Source organism: Piliocolobus tephrosceles, chromosome 6 (assembly GCF_002776525.5).
Source record: "Piliocolobus tephrosceles isolate RC106 chromosome 6, ASM277652v3, whole genome shotgun sequence".
NCBI lineage: Eukaryota > Metazoa > Chordata > Mammalia > Primates > Cercopithecidae > Piliocolobus > Piliocolobus tephrosceles.
This window is the reverse complement of record NC_045439.1, coordinates 161,560,567-161,579,588: the sequence shown is the minus strand read 5'-3', so window position 1 is coordinate 161,579,588 and position 19,022 is coordinate 161,560,567. Positions and strand designations below refer to the sequence as shown.

Genomic DNA, 19,022 nt, shown 5'->3' with positions numbered 1-19,022 from the left:
GAAATTGTGAATGACACAAATAAAAGGAAAGAGATCCTGTGTCCATGGATTGGAAGAATTAATATTATTTAGATCTCCATACTACACAAAGCTATCAGATTCAATGCAATCCCTATCAAAATTCCAATGATTTTTTATAGAAATAGAAAAAACTTCTAAAATGTTTATGGAACCACAACAGATCCCACATAACCAAAGCAATCTTAAACAAAAAGAATGAAGCTGGTAGCATCATATTTGCAATACACTGCTAGACTACAGTAATTTAAGCAGTATGGCGCTCACATAAGAACAGATACGTAGACCAGTGGATAGAGATGATAGAGACAGAGAGCCTAGGAATATACCCACACATGTAGAACCAATAAATTTTCCATGAAGATATCAGGAACACACAATGAGGAAAGGACAGTCTCTGCGATATATTGTGTTGGAAAAACTAGATGTCACATGTAGAGGAATGAAATTGGGCTCTTATTTCACACTACATACAAAAATCAACTCAAAGTAGATAAAAGACTTAAACATAAGACCTGAAACGATAAAACCACTAAAAGAAAATATAGGGGAAAACCTTTGCTACATTAGTCTGAGCAATGATTTCTTGTATCTCATACATTTTTATATGTAATTTTAAATTTGACTTTTAGAAATTTAATATTTTAAAATCTTTATTTTCATCCTTTTGCTGTTTAATAGAAGAAATTCTAAATTTCTAGTTGGAAGATACTTTTTTAAAAAGTTGTTTCCATTTTCAATATTATTACTTATGACCAAAGTGTTATTTTATAAAATTTCTATATTATTGGCCTGCATGGTGGCTCACGCCTGTTATCGAGCACTTTGGGAGGCTGAGGCGGCTGGATCGCTTGACACCAGGCGTTTGAGACCAGCCTGGGTAATGTAGTAAAACCCTGTCTCTACCAAAATACAAAACTAGCCAGTTTCATAACCTGGTCTCAAATATATATACAGTCTATATTATGATGTACCAATATTTTTAATATTGATATATGACCCAGCATGTGATTAATTTTGTAGATTTTTCATGTGTACTTGAGAATGATAAATGCTTGAGGTGATGGATGCCTCATTTACTCTTACACGATTACTATGCACTCAATGCCTGTATCAAAATATCTCATACACCCCATAAATATATACACACACTATGCCTAATATCAATACAAATGTAAAAGATAAAATAGGAATGGGGCATGGTAGAATTTAAGACTAATTCATTGGAAAATAAAGTGCATGTTTCCTACAATGACCCAATTCATACTGGTCTAACAGAGGCATTGCAAACTCAAAGTCCTACAGGGTGAGGCAGGCTTCACACTGGAGATGACTAAAGCATGGACTGGATGGGAACTGTATAATGGATTCCTTGCTAAAGGCAGGATGAGCACAGGTTCTGATTTGCTGAAGAGCCTTTTAATGTATGCCTGTTGTTCTGATGTAATTATTATTGTTATGCTTGTTAAAAGTGTCCTTGTTTGAGGCCGGGCGCGGTGGCTCAAGCCTGTAATCCCAGCACTTTGGGAGGCCGAGACGGGCGGCTCACGAGGTCAGGAGATCGAGACCATCCTGGCTAACACGGTGAAACCCCGTCTCTACTAAAAAATACAAAAAACTAGCCGGGTGAGGTGGCGGTCGCCTGTAGTCCCAGCTACTCGGGAGGCTGAGGCAGGAGAATGGCGTGAACCCGGGAGGCGGAGCTTGCAGTGAGCTGAGATCCGGCCACAGCACTCCAGCCTGGGCAGCAGAGCGAGACTCCGTCTCAAAAAAAAAAAAAAAAGTGTCCTGGTTTGAAAAATAAATTCCTAATTGAATTTCATTGTTTTTTGAGAACATACTTTGTATGATCTCAATCTCTTTAAAATTATTAAGACTTGGTCAGGCACAGTGGCTTATGCCTTTAATCCTAGCACTTTGGGAGGCTGAGGCGGGTGGATTACTTGAGTTCAGGAGTTCGAGACCAGACTGAGCACTACAGTGAGACTTTGTCTCACTCTATTTTCTAATTTAATAAAAATTTAAAAATCAGCTGGGCGGGGTGGTGCATGCCTGTAGTCACTTGAGCCTGGGAGGTCAAGGCTGCAGTAAGCCCTCATCGTGCCACTGCACTCCAGCTTTGGTGACAGAGAACAACCCTGACTCAAAAAAATGAAAATAAAAATAAAATTATTAAGCCTTATATTATTGCATAAAAAATGCTCTATTCTGGAGAATGGCCTTGAAAAGGATATGGATTCTGCTGCTGTTGGGTGCAGTGTTCCTTGGATGTGAGCAGATCAAGTTGGTTGATAGTGCTGTTCTGGTCTTCTACATACTAGTTGATTCTCTGTCTTGTTGTCCCACCAACTACTAAGAGTGGAGAATAAAGTTTCCAACTACTAATGTTGTACTGTCTATTTCCCCTTTCAATTCCATCAGTTTTTGCTTCGTGTATTTTGGGCTCTGTTGTTAGGTACACAGATACATATCTGTTTTTAATTGTTATATCTTCCAGATAAATTAACTGTTCTACCATTACAAAATGTCCTTCTTTGTCTCTAGTAATATTATCTGCATTAAGGTAACTTTTTCTGATATTGGTATAATCATTCTAGCGGTCTTCCAGTTACTATCTGCATAGTATATCTTTTCCATCCTTTTACTTTCCACTTATTTGTGTCTTTGAATCTAGAACATACCCCTTATTGAAAGTATATGGTTATGTCCTTTTTAATTAATCCAGTCTGACATTCTCTGCCTTTTGATTGGACTATGCAATGCGTTTTCATTTAATTATTGATGTGGTTGAATTTACAGCTGCTGTTTTGCTGTTTGTTTTCTTTTGTGTTATTTTCTAGCACACTATTTTAATTCCTTTGGATTGTTCACTACCTTTTCTTTATTTTCTTTATGGCTGCTCTGGGGATTAAATATGCATCCTACCTTAAAACAATGTAGAGCCCACTATTACTAACTTAATTTCAAAAGTATACACAAATTTCCTTTCAATACAATGACTTGTTTTTCTCCAAGGTGATGCTATTGTTATACAAATTATGCTTATAAACTCATCAATATAGATTTGTGATTACTGTTTCATACAATTGTCTTTTAAATTGGTTGAAAGAAGAAAAGAGTAAAAGCTTTATTTACATTTTATATTTACCCACGTAATTTCCTTTATGGTGATCTTCCTTTCCTTGTGTGAGTTCAAGTTAACATCGACTATCATTCCTATACACCTTCTAAGACTTCCTTTGGCATTTCTTGTCGAGTAGGGCTGCTACAGATGTATTCTCTCCATTTTTATTTACCTGGGCCTGTCTTTATTTCACTTGCCGTTTTGAAGAGTAATGTTGCTCAACATAGAAGTTTTGGTTGATGGTGGGGGTTCCCCACTTTCTTTCAGCACTTATATATGTTATCTCACTGCCTTCTGGCCTCCATGGTTTTTTATGAGAAGTCAGCTGTTATTCTTATTGAGGATCCTTGTATATGATGAGTCTCTTCTCTCTTGCTTTCAAGATTTTGTCTCTGCCTTTGGCTTTCAACAGAATAATGACGTTGTATCTGGGTGTGTATTTCTTTAAGCTTACTATACTAAGACTTAGTTGAGCCTCTTGGAGGTGTAAATTAATGTTTTTAATAAATTATGGGAACTTCAACCATGACTTCTTCTCATTATATATTATATTATTTATTCTTATTATCAAATAGCTGATTTAAAGTCTATTTACTAAATCCAACTTCTGGGCACCCCCAGGGCCAGTATGTTTTGACGGTTTTGTTTCTTGTATACAGGCTGCACATCCCAATTTCTTTGCATGCTTCCTAATAAACTGGAAACACTAGCCATATATTTTAATACCTTCAAAATCTGATCATCCCTTTCTCCCACTGTTTATTGTTGTTGTATTTTGTTGTTGTTGGGGTTAGGCTTTGTTTGTTTAATTACTTTCCCGGACAAGTATGCTAGTGTTTGCATTCCCTATACTGAAGTCTCTGTCTGTTTTCATTTTTAGTCCTGGCTTTATAGGGGTCACCCCTATGTCAGCACAGCTTAGGGCAGTCAATGATCGGTCTTTAATTCTCTTGAATGCTTTATGGTGATATGTTTTTCACCCTTTGCCATGAGGATCTATGTGTAGTTTGGAGCACGCTTTCAAAGTTTAGGCAGATTAAGTCTTCCTTGCCTTTGACTTTTTGCTTTCACAGGACATCAAGGTCAGCCAGGGATGAGTAAGTAACTAAGACTCTCTCTGCCCTTTCTTGACTGTTCACACGACCCTGTGCATACAGACTTTCAGATCCTCAGGAATATGTCTGAGATGTTTATAGTCCACTGTGAACTAGATCCGATTCCCCAGATCTTCCTTTTACATGTTTGGCTGGTTTCTTTCTTGCCTTAGCTGGCATCACTGCCCTGAAGGCTTCAGTGTTCACCTTCCGCAAGTGATGCTGATCATCATGATCATCAACAATGCTTTGGGAATAAAACTTCCCCATGGAGCTCCAAGTCAGGTCAAATCGTGGCAAAACTCGGGGGATGGGGCATTTTGTAGAGTTCCAAATTAAATCATCCCCCCCTGGTGGCAACAAGGCTTCTGGTCTTCATGGTACCCTGCCAAGGAGCTGATAGGGAGATAGGGAAATCTCTAAGTTAAAATGGCATAGACCTCACTGTTCTTATTGAAGTTCAGTACTGTTTCTTCAATGAGCTCTTTTAATGTGTTGTATGCCTTTGGTTTAATTTCCAGAGTTCTGAAATGTCTGCTTTGATATAATCTTGCCAGTGTTTTCATTGCTTTTTGTGGGGAGAGGATTTACTGAGGACCTCAGTCCAACACTCTGCAAGTCTCATGTCTGGGTGATAAATTTACATGGTCGCCCGACCTAAAGGAGCAGCCTGTCACTCAAGCTCAGACAACTGTCACCCTTTACGATCGTGGGATTGTGTCCCTAGTGTTGTTAGGTCAGCTATGGAGCCTGTCACTCAAGCCCAGACAACTGTCACCCTGTGGGATTGTGTTCCTAGTGTTGTTAGGTCAGCTATGGATAGGTTTATACAAATCTTTGAAATTCTTACTTTATAAATTCTTAAGAAAGGATTTCCATCAGGTGTAATATTACCACCAATTTGCAATCCTTACCTGAAGGAGTTTTATCAGATCCAGTCCACCCACTTATCAGGACTGATTTCTTCAGTCAGTTCACATTCATCTAGCTCCTGCTACTGGCCTGGAATAATGCTGGCTGGTAGGGAGACGATGATAGCAACATGAAGAATGTAGAATAAATTGGACTTAAATGAGTATATTGGATCAATTAGAGCTGACTTCAAATTTTTCCTTCTGAGGTCTCACATTGCAAAATAGAGTGCCTGATCCTTGGTTTATTTGATTTTCAAATAACTCAGAAAAGCTAAGTAAACATTTCTTCAGACTTTTTTTTTCCTTAAATATCTCTTCAGACTTTTATATTAGGGAAATTGTGAGCAGTAAATATTTTTCAAATCACAAGTTTCCATAAAGAACCCATACTCATTTCAAAACAGGCTACAGAGCATTTGAATTTAGAGTTGAGACAGTCTATTGAAAATGACAGTGACAAACAGATAATCATGTAAATCTTTGATGAAATGAACCTTTTCGCAGACTTCAAAATCATTACCTTATATCACTGCAAACCTGGCAAGTAATTTCAGTGATCAGAGTAATTCATATTCAAATAAATGCTCAATGTGTTTGCTCAGGGCACTGATTGTCCCAGATGTTCTAGTATATGGTAAAAAGACATTAAGACTAATTTTTAAATATTTAAAACACTGTTTTCACTGAGTAAACTGTGGCATTTCCAATTTTCCAAAGAAAGGGTTCTTTTTGATTTGAAGTTAGTTCTTACAATGAAGGATGATGTTGATTGAAGACTCAGTGTCACAGTCAGTTTTGCTTTCCCTGGAGGCAGACCCCTCCCAAGGCAGTCACATCATCATTCAGGTGGGAGCTTTGGGAGGGGAAATCACATCAAGATCCTTGGCTCTAGTCAATTAGTGCTTCTCTCTCTCTCTCTCCTTGAAGGGTAGTTGGGGGGAGTGCTACCCTAACACAGATCCATTCCGTCAAGACAGGTTTTGAAGATCACAGAAGCACACGTTTTATATAAGAAGGGGCAAACTTAAAGGTCATGTTTTCAGTGCAAAAAAAAAAAAAAAAAAAAAAAGTTTCTCTAGGGCATTGTTAATAGATAATCATTCAACCAGGGCTTGAAGCAAGATTTTTCATTTTAGGTTACATTTATGTTCTAAATCAACTTCCATCTGGAAGCGATTGCGTGGTGTGGTGAGCCCTGGGTTAGAAATTATGAGGACTAGGATCTAGGCCTGCATGTCTTCCTAACTTTTGATACGATTCTGAGCCAATGGATTAACCTCTTTGGGCTGCAGTATTCCTGTTTATAAAATAGAGGTTACTCATTTAGTGTACCTGCTTCTCCTAATTTGTCCTATAACCCAAGAGTGTCTGAGACAGGTCTTCATCAATGTAGGAAGTTTATTTTGCCAAGGTTATGGATGCACCCATGACACAGCCTCCAGAGGTCCCGACAACATGTGCCCAAGATGGTTGGGGCACAGCTTGGTTTTATAAATGTTTGGGAAACAGGAGACATCAATCAATATATGTAAGATGTACACTGGTTTGGTCTGGAAAGGTGGGACAACTCAAAGTGGGGAGGGGGCTTCCAGGTCATAGCTAGACAACCTGGCTTAGGGAAACAGTAAAGCAAAGGAAGCAATCAGATATGTGTTTGTCTCATGTGAGCAGAGGGATGATTTTGAGTTTTGCCTGTCCTTTGTTCGCAAGGAACTTCCTTGTGGGCAAACTGTGAGGGAGGTATGTAGCGTCTTATCTTTGTAGCTATCTTATCTAGAAATAAAATGGGAGGCAGGTTTGCCTGACATAGTTCCCAGTTTCACTTTTCCCTTGCTTTAGTGATTTCGGGGTCTCGAGATTTATTTTCACAGTCCCATGAGAGACATAAAGCATTACTAAGACATGAGCATGACAAGTAGGTCAGAAGATTTACAACTTCCTTGTCAATCTTCAACAGAGGATGTTTGCTGTGCTATTTTAAGTTCGATAGTTACTCCAGAGGCATTTGAACCCAATTACTGTAGACAGACACATACTTTTAGGCTAACATTAGTCAAGGCTTTTCCTGGATAGGTCTTTAGATTCCAAAGAAAGTCCAGAAGTAATACTGATTAACAACGTATTAGAATATTCTATGTGTGGTGATGTCAAAAGAGACACATTAAAATATCCTTGCTCTAAAAGTAGGGTACTGTCATTTATAATTATTTTCAGAAGTTTTTATTTCTTGTCTTATCATTATCCCCAAGGTGATTCTTCTTATGTTCTCATTAAAAATAACAAACACTGAAATATCTACAATACAAAATCAGAAAGTAGAAAACGAATGTGACCTTTTTCACTAAATATTCATCAGTATTAAGGTTCAGCAGCTTGTAAATGTGGTTAGCCTGTCTTCATACTGGAGCTCATTGGAGGTTTTCTGTAATGAAGGCTAGAACTTGTCAAGAAAGTTACTGCAACCTGATATGGAAGACATTGTTTTCTACTGTGGCAGGGATTCGAGTTACACATGATGTACATATTTGGCCACACTCAGCAAAGATGCTGTTAATACTTGTGCATGTCACACTACAAATTTTGCTTCAGAGGAATAAAACAGTAAGCTGGTATTAGACTCTAGTTATAATGACATGCATGCTGACATATGGAGTGGGAAATGCACGGCCATCGGAAATTTATTTTGAAATGTAGCAAAAAAAAAAAAAAGATAGATTGAGGATGGGTGTACTGATGGACAGAGAGAGGCAGGGGTGACAGGTGGTGAGGTCACCTGTTGCGTACTCTCCTATCGATGGATTGAGATGTTCATAGAGGGTGTTCATGCATGTAGCCATTTGGACATAACTTACAGTATATTTTTCTCCAAACTACAGCACAAAGCTAAACTCTACAGACTATAGGAGAGAAATGTAACCACATAGTATATGAAAACCGGATCTTCTATCGAGCCTTAGGTTTGTTTTTTGTTTTGCTGGGATTTTTGCTGTGGTATAACAGAAAGCACCCTCATTATACAAACATCATCATCATTTATAATAGGGAGATGCTTCCTCATGTGAGCACTGAAGAGCACCTTTCCTGCTGGTCTTTACTCTTCCATTTGTGAGATCCTAAAACCAGTTAATGAAGGAGCAATGCAGGAGTTCAGGACTAACCTGGGCAATAGAGTGAGACCCCGGTCTCTATGAAAAATTTAAAAATTAGCCAGGCATGGTGGTGCATGCCTGTAGTCCCAGCTACTTAGAGGGCTGAGGTGGCAGAATTGCTTTAGCCTACGAGGTTGAGGCTGCAGTGAGCCATTATTGAGCCACTGCATGCTAGTCCAGGCAACAGAGCAAGATCTTGTCTCAAAAAAAAAATAAAGGTGGGTGGGGGGATAATTAAATCTTCCCATATGTAAAGAACCAGGTAGTCACCATGCCCACAACAAACACCCACCCTGAAATACACTCAGAGAAGGCTCTATCAAGTAGAGGCCCAAGCGGCACTGCACCACTGAGAAATTTCTGATGGGCTATACCTGCTTTCACCTCTCTACCCTCACTGTGGTTTAAACAAGTTTTCTCTCCAGGTGCTACTCTATGGAATTAGGTTGGACCAGAGACAAGCCACCAAGTAAACGTTTTGTTTTGTTCCGCGTCGTTCACAAGCAATTTCATGATGGGTTCCATTTATGTCACTTTCAGGAAATGAGTCCACCAAAACATGAAATTTTTAAAAAAGAGTCATATATGTCCACAAGATCAGTTCATTTTTTATTTTTTAATGAACATTTAAGATTCATATACAAAAGCTGACAGAGCAGTAAGTCCAGTCATGAAATACATACAAGGAGATAAAATGGAAAATAAGTCAATTACAATGTCTCACCACTGAAGCACTACACGCTGGCTGCAGAGAGAGGTGGTCAGTGTTTCAGAGACAGTGATCACACGGGCCAAGTGCTGAGAATGCCGTCAAAACACGGTTTGTTGTTTGTTTTAACATCTGCTTTCTTTCCTTGGCTGTTGTTCAGGTAGTGGGTGGTGTGGGGTGGGGTAAGAAATGTTTCTTTTTCCTCCCAAAAAATTTAAGCAGTTAATTTTTTTCCTCAGGGAAATATTGTATTTGTGTGTCTAACATATGATGTATTTCTGTGATTAATCTGCCTGCATAAATGTTTGCCTACTCTATTTCTTCATGTAAGATCATGCAGCACTTTCCTAATTTCAGAACAGTAAGAATTATCAGAGGCAATTCATTTTGTACATAAATGTCCAAGTTTCCTCATCATGAAAAACGTGTTCTTTATGATCTCTGTTTCTCACAATATAGTTGGTCAAGTAATAATCATGGAGAGTTTCCTAAAATATGTATTCGCTGGGAAATTTTGTATGAAATGACATTTGAAGTATAAAAACCATTGTTAGGTAACACTTGAAGCAGTTAAAAATATACGTACGTATCTTGTTGGTAAACTATCAACGTATGATACTGGGCATCTGAGTGTCGGTCATTGTATCCCGTTTTTCTAGAAAGTTGTTTGCTTTTGATTTATCAATGGGACATCTTGGAAACATCTGAAGTTACATATAGAAACATCGAGGCAATATTATTTGTACATATTATTAAACATGCAAAAATTTCCTGAAAGATGGTGCTCACATATGGAAAGTCCCTGGGAGCAAGACCTCCCCTTGGTACCATTTCGCTGGAAGTATGGCTGTCTTGGAGTTTGGGAGAGCGGCCGGTTATTTTGGAGAGGCAGCTCCTTTTATCACCGGCTCCCGATTCAAATACGTGGCCCAGTACACTAAGTTGAAAGTGCCGAACAAGACTGGGAATACGATTCGGGACATTTTGTCAATTTTGCTGATACTGTTGTAAGTCTTTTTGCTTTCAGAAGTCTTCTCTTCGGAGGGTTTTACTGAGACTGAGGTTGTATTTGACGTCCCTGCTGGAGTCTGTTCCTTCGGAATGTTTGGGGGGTGGGACATCTTCCCAGTTGTAAAAGCATTTGTTGACTTATTTAGTATGACTTCACGCTTTTTCTGCAAAATATAACAGGAATGTAAGGACACGCCGTTTGCAGGCAACGGTCAGCTCACCTTGGAGTTCTAAAGGTACACCTTTCAAAAGAGAGAAACACCTGCTTAGCCTGGGAGAGGCCCTCCTCCACTGACGTCTCCAGGTAGCCTGCAGGCAGGGCACACATGAGAGCTGTGATTGCTATGAAAGTCTGCCAATCCCATTACTGGATATATTCCCAGAGGAATACCGACCATTCTACCACAAAGACACATGCATGAGAACGTTCACTGCAACACTGTTCACACAGCAAAGACATGGAATCAACCTAAACGCCCATCAATGACAGACTGGATAAAGACAGTGTGGTACACATGCACCATGGAATGGTGCAGCCACAAAAAAAGAATGATAAAAAGCATGAGATCTTGTCTTTCGCAGGAACATGGATGGAACTGGAGGCCATTATCTTTAGCAAACTAACACAGGAACAGAAAACCAAATACCACAAGTGGAAGCTGAATGATAAGAACTCATGAACACAAAGAGGGGAACAACAGACATTGGGGTGGAAGGTGGGAGGAGGAAGAGGAGCAGAAAAAAAAACCATTAGATACTAGGCTTAGTACCTGGGTGACAAAATGATCTGTATAACAAACTCCTGTGACTTGATTTTCCTACAACAAACCTGCACATGTACCTCTGAACCTAAAATAAAAGTAAACAAAAAAAAAAAAAAGTCTGGCATTTCTCAAGATCTTGGCATAAACGGAATGAGGACTTCCCCCCTGCAAGGCAGCCATCACTTCTTTACCTTCAAGTGCACCAGCGGGAGGGAATAAGGTTGTGGATATAAGGGAAGCCCTAAGATGCGGCCTGTGGGGAAGGAGGAAAGGACGCGATTAAACATCATGGTACAGAATGCACTCTTTTGGCAAGGTCTCTTCCACCCAGCACAAGGCTTTTGAGAATCACCCATATTGCTGTGCGTATCAGTCATCCTCTCCTTTTCATGGCTGAGTGATGTATCTTTGCATGAATGTGCCACCGTTTGCTTACTCTCCAGTCGATGGACACCTGGACTGTTTCTAATCTTAACTCTTACGGATTAAGCAGCTATGAACATTCTTGTATACATTTTTTGCGAAGTTTTTTTTTGGATATAAAATTCTAAACAGGTAAGTTACATTATGGTGGAAGAAATAAAAATAGTGGATATGTTTGGAGAGGTGGGGTCAAGCACTGCCTGGGAAGAGGCATGGTGAGCTTTCTGGAGGCTGGAGATGTCCTCTGCTGTGGCAGGGATTCGAGTTACACACGATGTACATATTTGGCCACACTCAGCAAAGATGCTGTTAATACTTGTGCATGTCACACTACAAATTTTGCTTCGAAGGAATAAAACAGTAAGCTGGTATTGGACTCTAGTTGTAATGACATGCATGCTGACATATGGAGTGGGAAATGCACGGCCATCGGAAATTTATTTTGAAATGTAGCAAAAAAAAAAAATGACAGATTGAGGATGGGTGTACTGCTGGACAGAGAGAGGGAGAGGTAACAGGTGGTGAGGTCACAGGCACAGGTAAATGTTAACAGCAGACGGTTTCACTGTAAACCTCTTTAAACATTGCTGTATGTTTTAAAATGTGCACCATAAAATGTTAGACAACCTGTGTTCCACTACTAAAGTAATATAGTCTCATTAATTAAAACTTGAAAAACACAAGAGAGTAAAGAAAATAAATCAACCGTTAAGAATAAACAAAAGATAAAAAGCAGAAAGGCCAAGCATAGAGCAGGAGTCAGGGGACACAGGTGAAACAGGTGAACCAAAACCAGGCCAGGGGCAGGGGCATGAGGACCTCCTGGGGAAAGCGTGCTGGAGCCTGTGGGAGGCGGGCCACACCTCAGAAATGCCATGGCAGTTTTGCCAGCCCCGCCTTCCCCACCGTCACATGAGCGCTCATGCAGATCCGCCAGAAGAAACCCATACATGTGAGTTACTGCTTAGAATGGTTCTAGCTCTGGGTGGAACCAAGTGAAGGGCAAGCCCTTTAGAAGATACTGCTCTGTCCTGAGGGTGCGCGTTTTTACTGGGAAGGAATGTGCAGCGGGGTGGGGGCGGGTGGCAGGGAGCACCCGCCTGGGACTCAGCATAGTCACGGCGCTGGTGGTGGAGATGAACACGCGCCCCAGAATCCGCCTGTCCGGAAGGACGTGCTCCCCAGCTGCAGGCAGTGTGGCCGGGTGTCAGCTCTTCTGGAAGCCTGAGTTGCAGAGGGCGGTCTGGCCAGACTCATGCCCCTCCTGAGGAAACCAGACACATCTGTTGGGCAGCAAGGCAGGAGTCTAAAGCCCTGGCTACATCCCTGACACGGGGCAACTCCGCTGGCCAGCTGCTCCACACTCCCCAGCGGGTGAGCCTGCACCTTGTAGGCCTGCATCACGGTTTGGTTTCTTCCTCTCTGAATCTCACTGCCTCCTGTTTCCTTTCCCAAACCTTCACTCCTAAAAACTGCCTTACACCCCAAACACTGACCCAGTGTTTGCTTCTGGAGATCCCAGCTTGGAACAATTATTTTTGTAAAGTCCTCTCTACTTCCATGGAACAGTTTACTCGAATAGGCTGACACCAGGCTGTGGTATTCACGCTCGCGGCGGAGTCTGACCACGGGGTGTGCTGCCTGCAGATGCTCCGTGCCTTCCGGCACACGGACACTTCCTGGCAGCAGGGGTGGAACCCCCAGCGCCTCTGCCTTCCCAGGAACAAGAGAGTCTTGACATTCCACAAGCCAGCCTGAGGCATGCTGTTTATTCTAGAAGACCCTAACTCTCGTCGAATTAGACAATGCAGGTCACCTTCATCCTCTCTCTTCCCTCCAACCCTCCATTCAGAATTCAGATCTACAGTGATTAGATGAGCCAGTGACGGCGACACCCAACAACAACACCCAACCACATGCGTGCTGTCTCCGTTCACCCGCGGGTTCATGTTCCTCCCGGACTCACAGGCATGACCCCGACAACCTTGGCGACTGTCAGGGACTTCTGGCTGCTCCCTGACTTCATACCAGGCTCCAGCCCACTATCCATCAGGCACCGTCTATGTCCCAGGCAGGTGACAAACACGCACCTTCCAGCAACACAGTGCAGAGTGTTGGGAAGCCCCATCTCCCCAAACGCCTTTCTCATTCCTCCCCGCACAGCACCTTCTCTGGCCCCCTGGTCTGCAGGAACAAGTTCAAACGTGTCAGCCAAGAACTTCCATCATCTGAGAAGAGCCTGCTCCCAGCTCCCCAGTCCCTATCACCCAGTGCACTCAGATCACGCCTGTCCCTCCTCCCAGCGCTCAAAGCACACCCACGCCCGAGGCCCTTCCTCCAGCTTCTCCTTTCCTCCCTCCATGAGAGCACCCAGAACGGGTCCTGCCAGGCCTTCCCGCAGCCCGGGAGCTAGGCTTGGGAGTGGGGCTTCTATGCTGAAACTAGAGCAGGGGAGGGACTCCTGGCACGTGGAAATAGTGAAGGCACAATGGGCGAGGTCAGGCCAGAACTCCTGACAGCAGAGTCTAACCCGCAGAGCAAGCACAGGGCTGTGGATGGGATGGAAGCAGTTCTCCCAGTGGAACCAGGGCCTCCTGGTCTGATGTAATCGGTCGGCTTGTGGTCCCTGGCTGGGAGGTCGGGACTTATCACTTCGAGGCCTCTCTAATGCCTTCCAGGACTCCCTTCATGCTGATTTTCCAAAGGACAGATTACGTTTTACTTTCAGGTCAACCCAATGGCTCTGACCTCCTGTTCTCTCCTTACAGAGATTTGTGTGTTTGTTTTCTGTGTGGTGAAATTAGCAGTTCACCATATGCTGCTTTATTTACTGTCCATGAATGCTATTCTTATCTCCCCAAGGAGACAATGCAGCTTGGAATCTTGGTCACATTTTTTTTCTTCAAATGTTAAGATCTGGGCATAAATCACCCTTTAAATACTTGATGGTTCTTTGCTTTGAACAGAGTAATGCTTTCACAACAATTTCTGGGCCTGGTAAAAGGGGGTCAGATCATGGACTCAGCGGGGCTTGGGTGTGCTTTGCTGATGAACTCCTTCCATTATGCTGGCGCCCCCGTCTCGACCTGAAGGCCACCTGAAGAGGACAGCCTCCAGGTGAAGTGGGATAAAACGAGCAGAACAACAGATTCCACAATTAAAACCAGACACGTTGTCCCTCAAGAGACAGGAGTTGCTTCTGCCAAAATAATAGGCTTGAATATAAACAGGCCCAAGCCATTCACATCCTGTCACCTTTTGCTGGAGTGAAATTGGACTCGTTGTCAGTAAGACTTGGTGAGGGCCTTGAGTATAAGGGAAGGAGCATTTGGGAGCTGCCAGGTAGGAAAGAGCAGCACCTTGTCTTATGTTTGGATAGAATCAGGCACACTTTCTCTGTCAAGGGGACCTGGAAGGAGGGAGGAGAAACAGTCAGTACCTTGATCTTAGCTGCTTCCAAGGCTTTTTTGCCATCCCAGGCCCAGCCTCTCTTGGTGAAGTAATTGACCGTGGCAAACTCTATCAGCGCCGAGAAGACGAAGGCATAGCACACGGCTATGAACCAGTCCATGGCGGTGGCGTAGGCCACTTTGGGCAGAGAGTTCCGGGCGCTGATGCTGAGGGTCGTCATGGTCAGCACCGTGGTGACCCCTGCGGGGGTCAGGCGGGGCAGAGCGGAAAACGGAAACAGGGTTCAGTGCCAGCACCCAGGACCCCGGTACAACATGCCCAAAATGATAGACACGAAGGGGACTAGTGATTCTTATTTTTATTTTTATTTTTTTGAGACAGAGTCTTGCCCAGGCTGGAGTGCAGTGACGTGATCTCGGCTCACTGCAAGCTCTGCCTCCGGGGTTCAAGCAATTCTTGTGCCTCAGCTGCCTGAGCAGCTGGGATTACAGGCAGGCATCCCCACACCTGGCTAATTTTTGTATTTTTAGTAGAGACGGGGTTTCGCCACGTTGGCCAGGCTGGTCTCGAACTCCTGGCCTCATGCAATCCGCCCGCCTCGGCCTCCCAAGGGACTGGTGATTTTAATCCCACCCTGCGCTTTCCTCTACTGTTTTGCTAACACCTAACAGATTCACAGCACTCAGATAGACAACTGCTGACGTTCCGTGTCTTGACTGTCCCTTCCCTTTAGAATATGAACTGAGGAGGGCAGGGATTCCGGTCTGATTTTGGCTTCCACTGCCATGAACAAAGCCAGGCAAACAGCCAGTGCTCAACAAAGACATGTAGAGCGAGTGATGTGTTTCTGTAGCACGAAGGCAAGATCCAAGGCAGAATGACAGTCACATTCACACGGCAGCCAGTAGGTGCCTCCCACTGATTTACTATGCACCTGGAAGTAGAGGGCTCCCTGCAAACAGGCAAGACAGACTTTCACCTGACTGCAGACTTGTAGGAGCCAGAGAGCAACAGAAGCGCCATATATGGATCTGGTTCTGGGCATGTCAGTCCCTCAAAGAGGGAACAGTGTCCCCTGGAGCCTGCTGTGCGTGGAGCCTGTGGCCACTAGGAAAACTCTGCAGTGACCACACAGCCAGGCTGGATCCCTGGAAGAGGACGTTCCTTAGGACTGGCAGATTATGCAGCAGCTACTGGGTCCACTGAGTGTCAGACTCTAGTCTAAGCTGCATTCTGGATGGGTGTCAGTATCCTTGTTTGGCAGGTTGGGGAGCCTGAGGATTTGAAAGTATTTAGCAAGGTGCCCAAGCTTGCCAGCAAGGAGACGAGACGACCCACACTGGGAGCCAGGCCTGCTGGACTCTCGCAGTTCACAATGCTTCCACCTGCCAGCCCTGCCGTCTGCAGAAGCATGCACCTGTGTGGGCGATGGGGGTGGAACACACCTGCTAAAAACTGTGGGCCGGCAAAATTCGTATGTTGAAGTCCTAACCTCCAGTACTCTGGATTATGGCCTTATTTGGAAATGCAGTATTTAAGGAAGTAATTAAGTTAAAATGAGGTCACTGAGGTGGGCCCTCATCTGTGACTGACGCCCCTTATAAAATGGGGAACCTTGGAGACAGACACCACACAGGGAGCATGCTGTGTGAGGGCTGGAGTGATGCTGCCATGAGCTAAGGAGCTACCAGAGGCCAACAGATAGGCCGGGAACAGACCCTTCCCTTGCAGGCCCCAGGAGGAGCCAGCCCTGCCAACGCCCTGATCCCAGCCTTCCAGCCTCCGGAAGTGTGAGATGATACATTTCTGCTGTTGAAGCCCCCAGTGTGTGGGACTTGGTTACGGCAGTCCCAGGAGACCAGCACGGCACTGAGGACACGTAGTACGCCTGGGGTTTCATTCAATGCCATCCTTCACAGCTCCACAAGTACACGGTGAACGTCACTCCCTGCATGAAATCAGCCCTTCCAAAGGAATCAATAGAGAGCTTCGATTTTTTTTAGAAATCCAATTAATCGCTGTGTTGAGGGGGAAGAGCTCTACGCAGGATCTTAAACAAGCCTCTTGAGTCTTCTTCTTGGGCCTTTACTATCTTAACATGCATTGGGAATCTCCCTCCACTCCCTGCCAAAAAACCCCGACAGTAACAGGCAATGCCCTGCCCGCTTTCCTTCTGCCTACCAACTCATTTCCCCTAATGAGTTCATGGGCACATGAACTCGGGGAGCACTGCCTGGTCACCAGCCAACCTCCACACCTTCCTGAAGCAATCCTGATGCTCGCATGGGCTTGGCAAGCGAAGCTGGACTCTTGGCTGGAGGCGGAGTGATGATGAGACGGGAGCACCCCTGTGCCCCTCGCTCCTGAACCCCCTGAGCTCTTGGTCAGCCTACACTCTGGGAGAGCATTAAGATAAAACGCATGCTACCATTTTCCTGCTTTGGAAAGGAAACTGCAATAGCAAATGCTGATGTGTGAATCGTACTTTAGTTTACGGAGATGTGAGCATCCAGGATCACAACGGACTGGCAGAAGTGTCTTTAGTATCTTCCTGAATCTGAGGCAGCTGAGCTTCGAGGTAATTAAGACTCAGAGGCTCAGCTGTGTCTGCTGGGCCGCGGCACCTCCTGAGTTAGAGTTCTCCCAATTTAGCTGATGTCTTAGGGACGTAAAATGATGCTGCTCTAGGTTCTCATCAGGTATACAGATGTAATTTATTCCTATTGCATCTCTTTGGTTGTTATTTGGTGATTAATTTTAAAGTGGCATGCACATTTCAAAGAAAACTGCCTGATAACTTACAACGTCATACTTGATGAGAACCAAAAATACTACAGACTGAGGATCCCTATTTCAAAAATCTGAAACCTGAAATGCTACAAAATCCAAAACTTTTTGGGCACCGACATAACGCTCAAAGACAATGCTCCGCGGAGCTCATTTCAGATTTTCAGATTAGAGATACTCAACTGGTATCATGCAATTCTTCCAAAATTAAAAAATATCTGACATCCGAAACACTTTTGGTTCCAAGCATTTGGGATAAGGGACGCTCAACCTGCATAGCAAAATCTCACATAAAACAGATACATGCTGGCAAGGTCAAACCACGCAAAAAGGCTTTACAGCAAGGAAATAACTGTAAATAGACCATGTGATGTTCCTTAAATCCTTCTTTGGAGAGAAATCCTAAACCCTAATCCTTAACATTAAATTCTTAATGAATTGGTCAATTTGTTTTCCAGGTCACACAACACAGAGGCAGCACTAGAAGTTTCGTGGAGGTTGTTGCTGTTGCTTTGGGGCGGTTAGGGTCAGTGGCAAAACACCAGTGTCCAGGCCTGGCTTGGGGACACTCACCAAAAACTGTCCTGGCTGGGACTGATTCCCGGTTCAGCCAGAAGGACACCTGTGATAAGATCACGGTCATTATGCAGGGAAGGTAGGTCTGGATGACAAAGTAGCCAATCTTCCTTTTCAGGTGGAAGTGAGCTGTCATGATTGTGTATTCGCCTGCAAAGAAGCAAATGACCGCACATCAGTCCCCGAGAGTCTCTGCTCGCTGCATCCAGGGAGTTCACCAGGAGCCTCCCTTCCACTCCCCTCCCAGGTGGGACAAGCATTCATTTGTATGATCTGGGTTAAGGAGAGGACACAGGAGGATGCCTGAATTTCTTATCAGTCATTTTGTAAGTAAGTCTGACGACCCCTGGTCCCTGAAGAGCCTTTGCTGACGGATGCTCTTCCTGGGGGAAATCAGATTTGTGTGTTTTACTAATCTCCGGTCACAATCTGTGCCTCTCTCCCCCCTACTCCCTCGCCTGCTTCTGCAATTAGGATTTCAGGATTTAGCCTCCCCAGATATAACTCAGGATTTCACAGAGCCCTGCAGAGGGTGGACAGAGTCCTTCTTGTGTCCAGTCTACAGGCTCCAGGGAGGTGAGACGACCACTCCCACCAGCAGCAGGCCTTGTGCTGGCTGCGTCCCAGGTGCAGAGTGAGATGCAGCAGCTCAGGAGGCCCTGGGTCCCGGCAGCTCATCCCTTCTGCCACCTACCAGAGTTGTGTCACCTGTTCTCTGAAATTGGGGGCCTTTCCTTGGCGATGCCCCAGTGCCTTCTCTGGATTTGCCTGGCTGTGTGGGAGGCACGAGGGGACCTCCCATTCATTGCTGAGAATGATGCCGTCCTCATGGTGAACTGGTAAGGAGCTGAGGTCGGGGGCTGTGGTCAGGGAGTGTGAGGCCTGCTGGGCCCGTCTTCTTGCTACCTGGATTTGCCTCTCCCTGGGGAGATGGAAGTGTTCTTTGAGGGGCGGAGGAAGAGCAATTCAAAAAACTTTGGCTGAATTGCGCAGAGTGGATGTTGTGGCCGGAGAGCTGCGGTGCACTGCGAACGTGGGGAGA

General features: G+C 44.1%; 1 protein-coding gene across 2 annotated transcripts in view; it reads right to left on the bottom strand.

The window, feature by feature from the left end:
• Window positions 1-8,885: 8,885 nt before the first annotated feature.
• The window catches only part of GABRA5 (gamma-aminobutyric acid type A receptor subunit alpha5), an 80,388-nt gene continuing 70,251 nt past the window's right edge, over window positions 8,886-19,022 (bottom strand). The window contains exons 9-11 of one of the 2 annotated variants that reach the window (XM_023190434.1): window positions 17,978-18,130; window positions 14,646-14,857; window positions 8,886-10,183 (exon numbers count right to left, since the gene is read on the bottom strand). In XM_023190434.1, the coding sequence (XP_023046202.1) occupies window positions 9,884-10,183; window positions 14,646-14,857; window positions 17,978-18,130 (665 nt within the window). In that variant the 3' untranslated portion in view covers window positions 8,886-9,883. The remainder of the gene's footprint in view (window positions 10,184-14,645; window positions 14,858-17,977; window positions 18,131-19,022) is intronic. The other variant, XM_023190432.2, reaches the window with a different exon arrangement.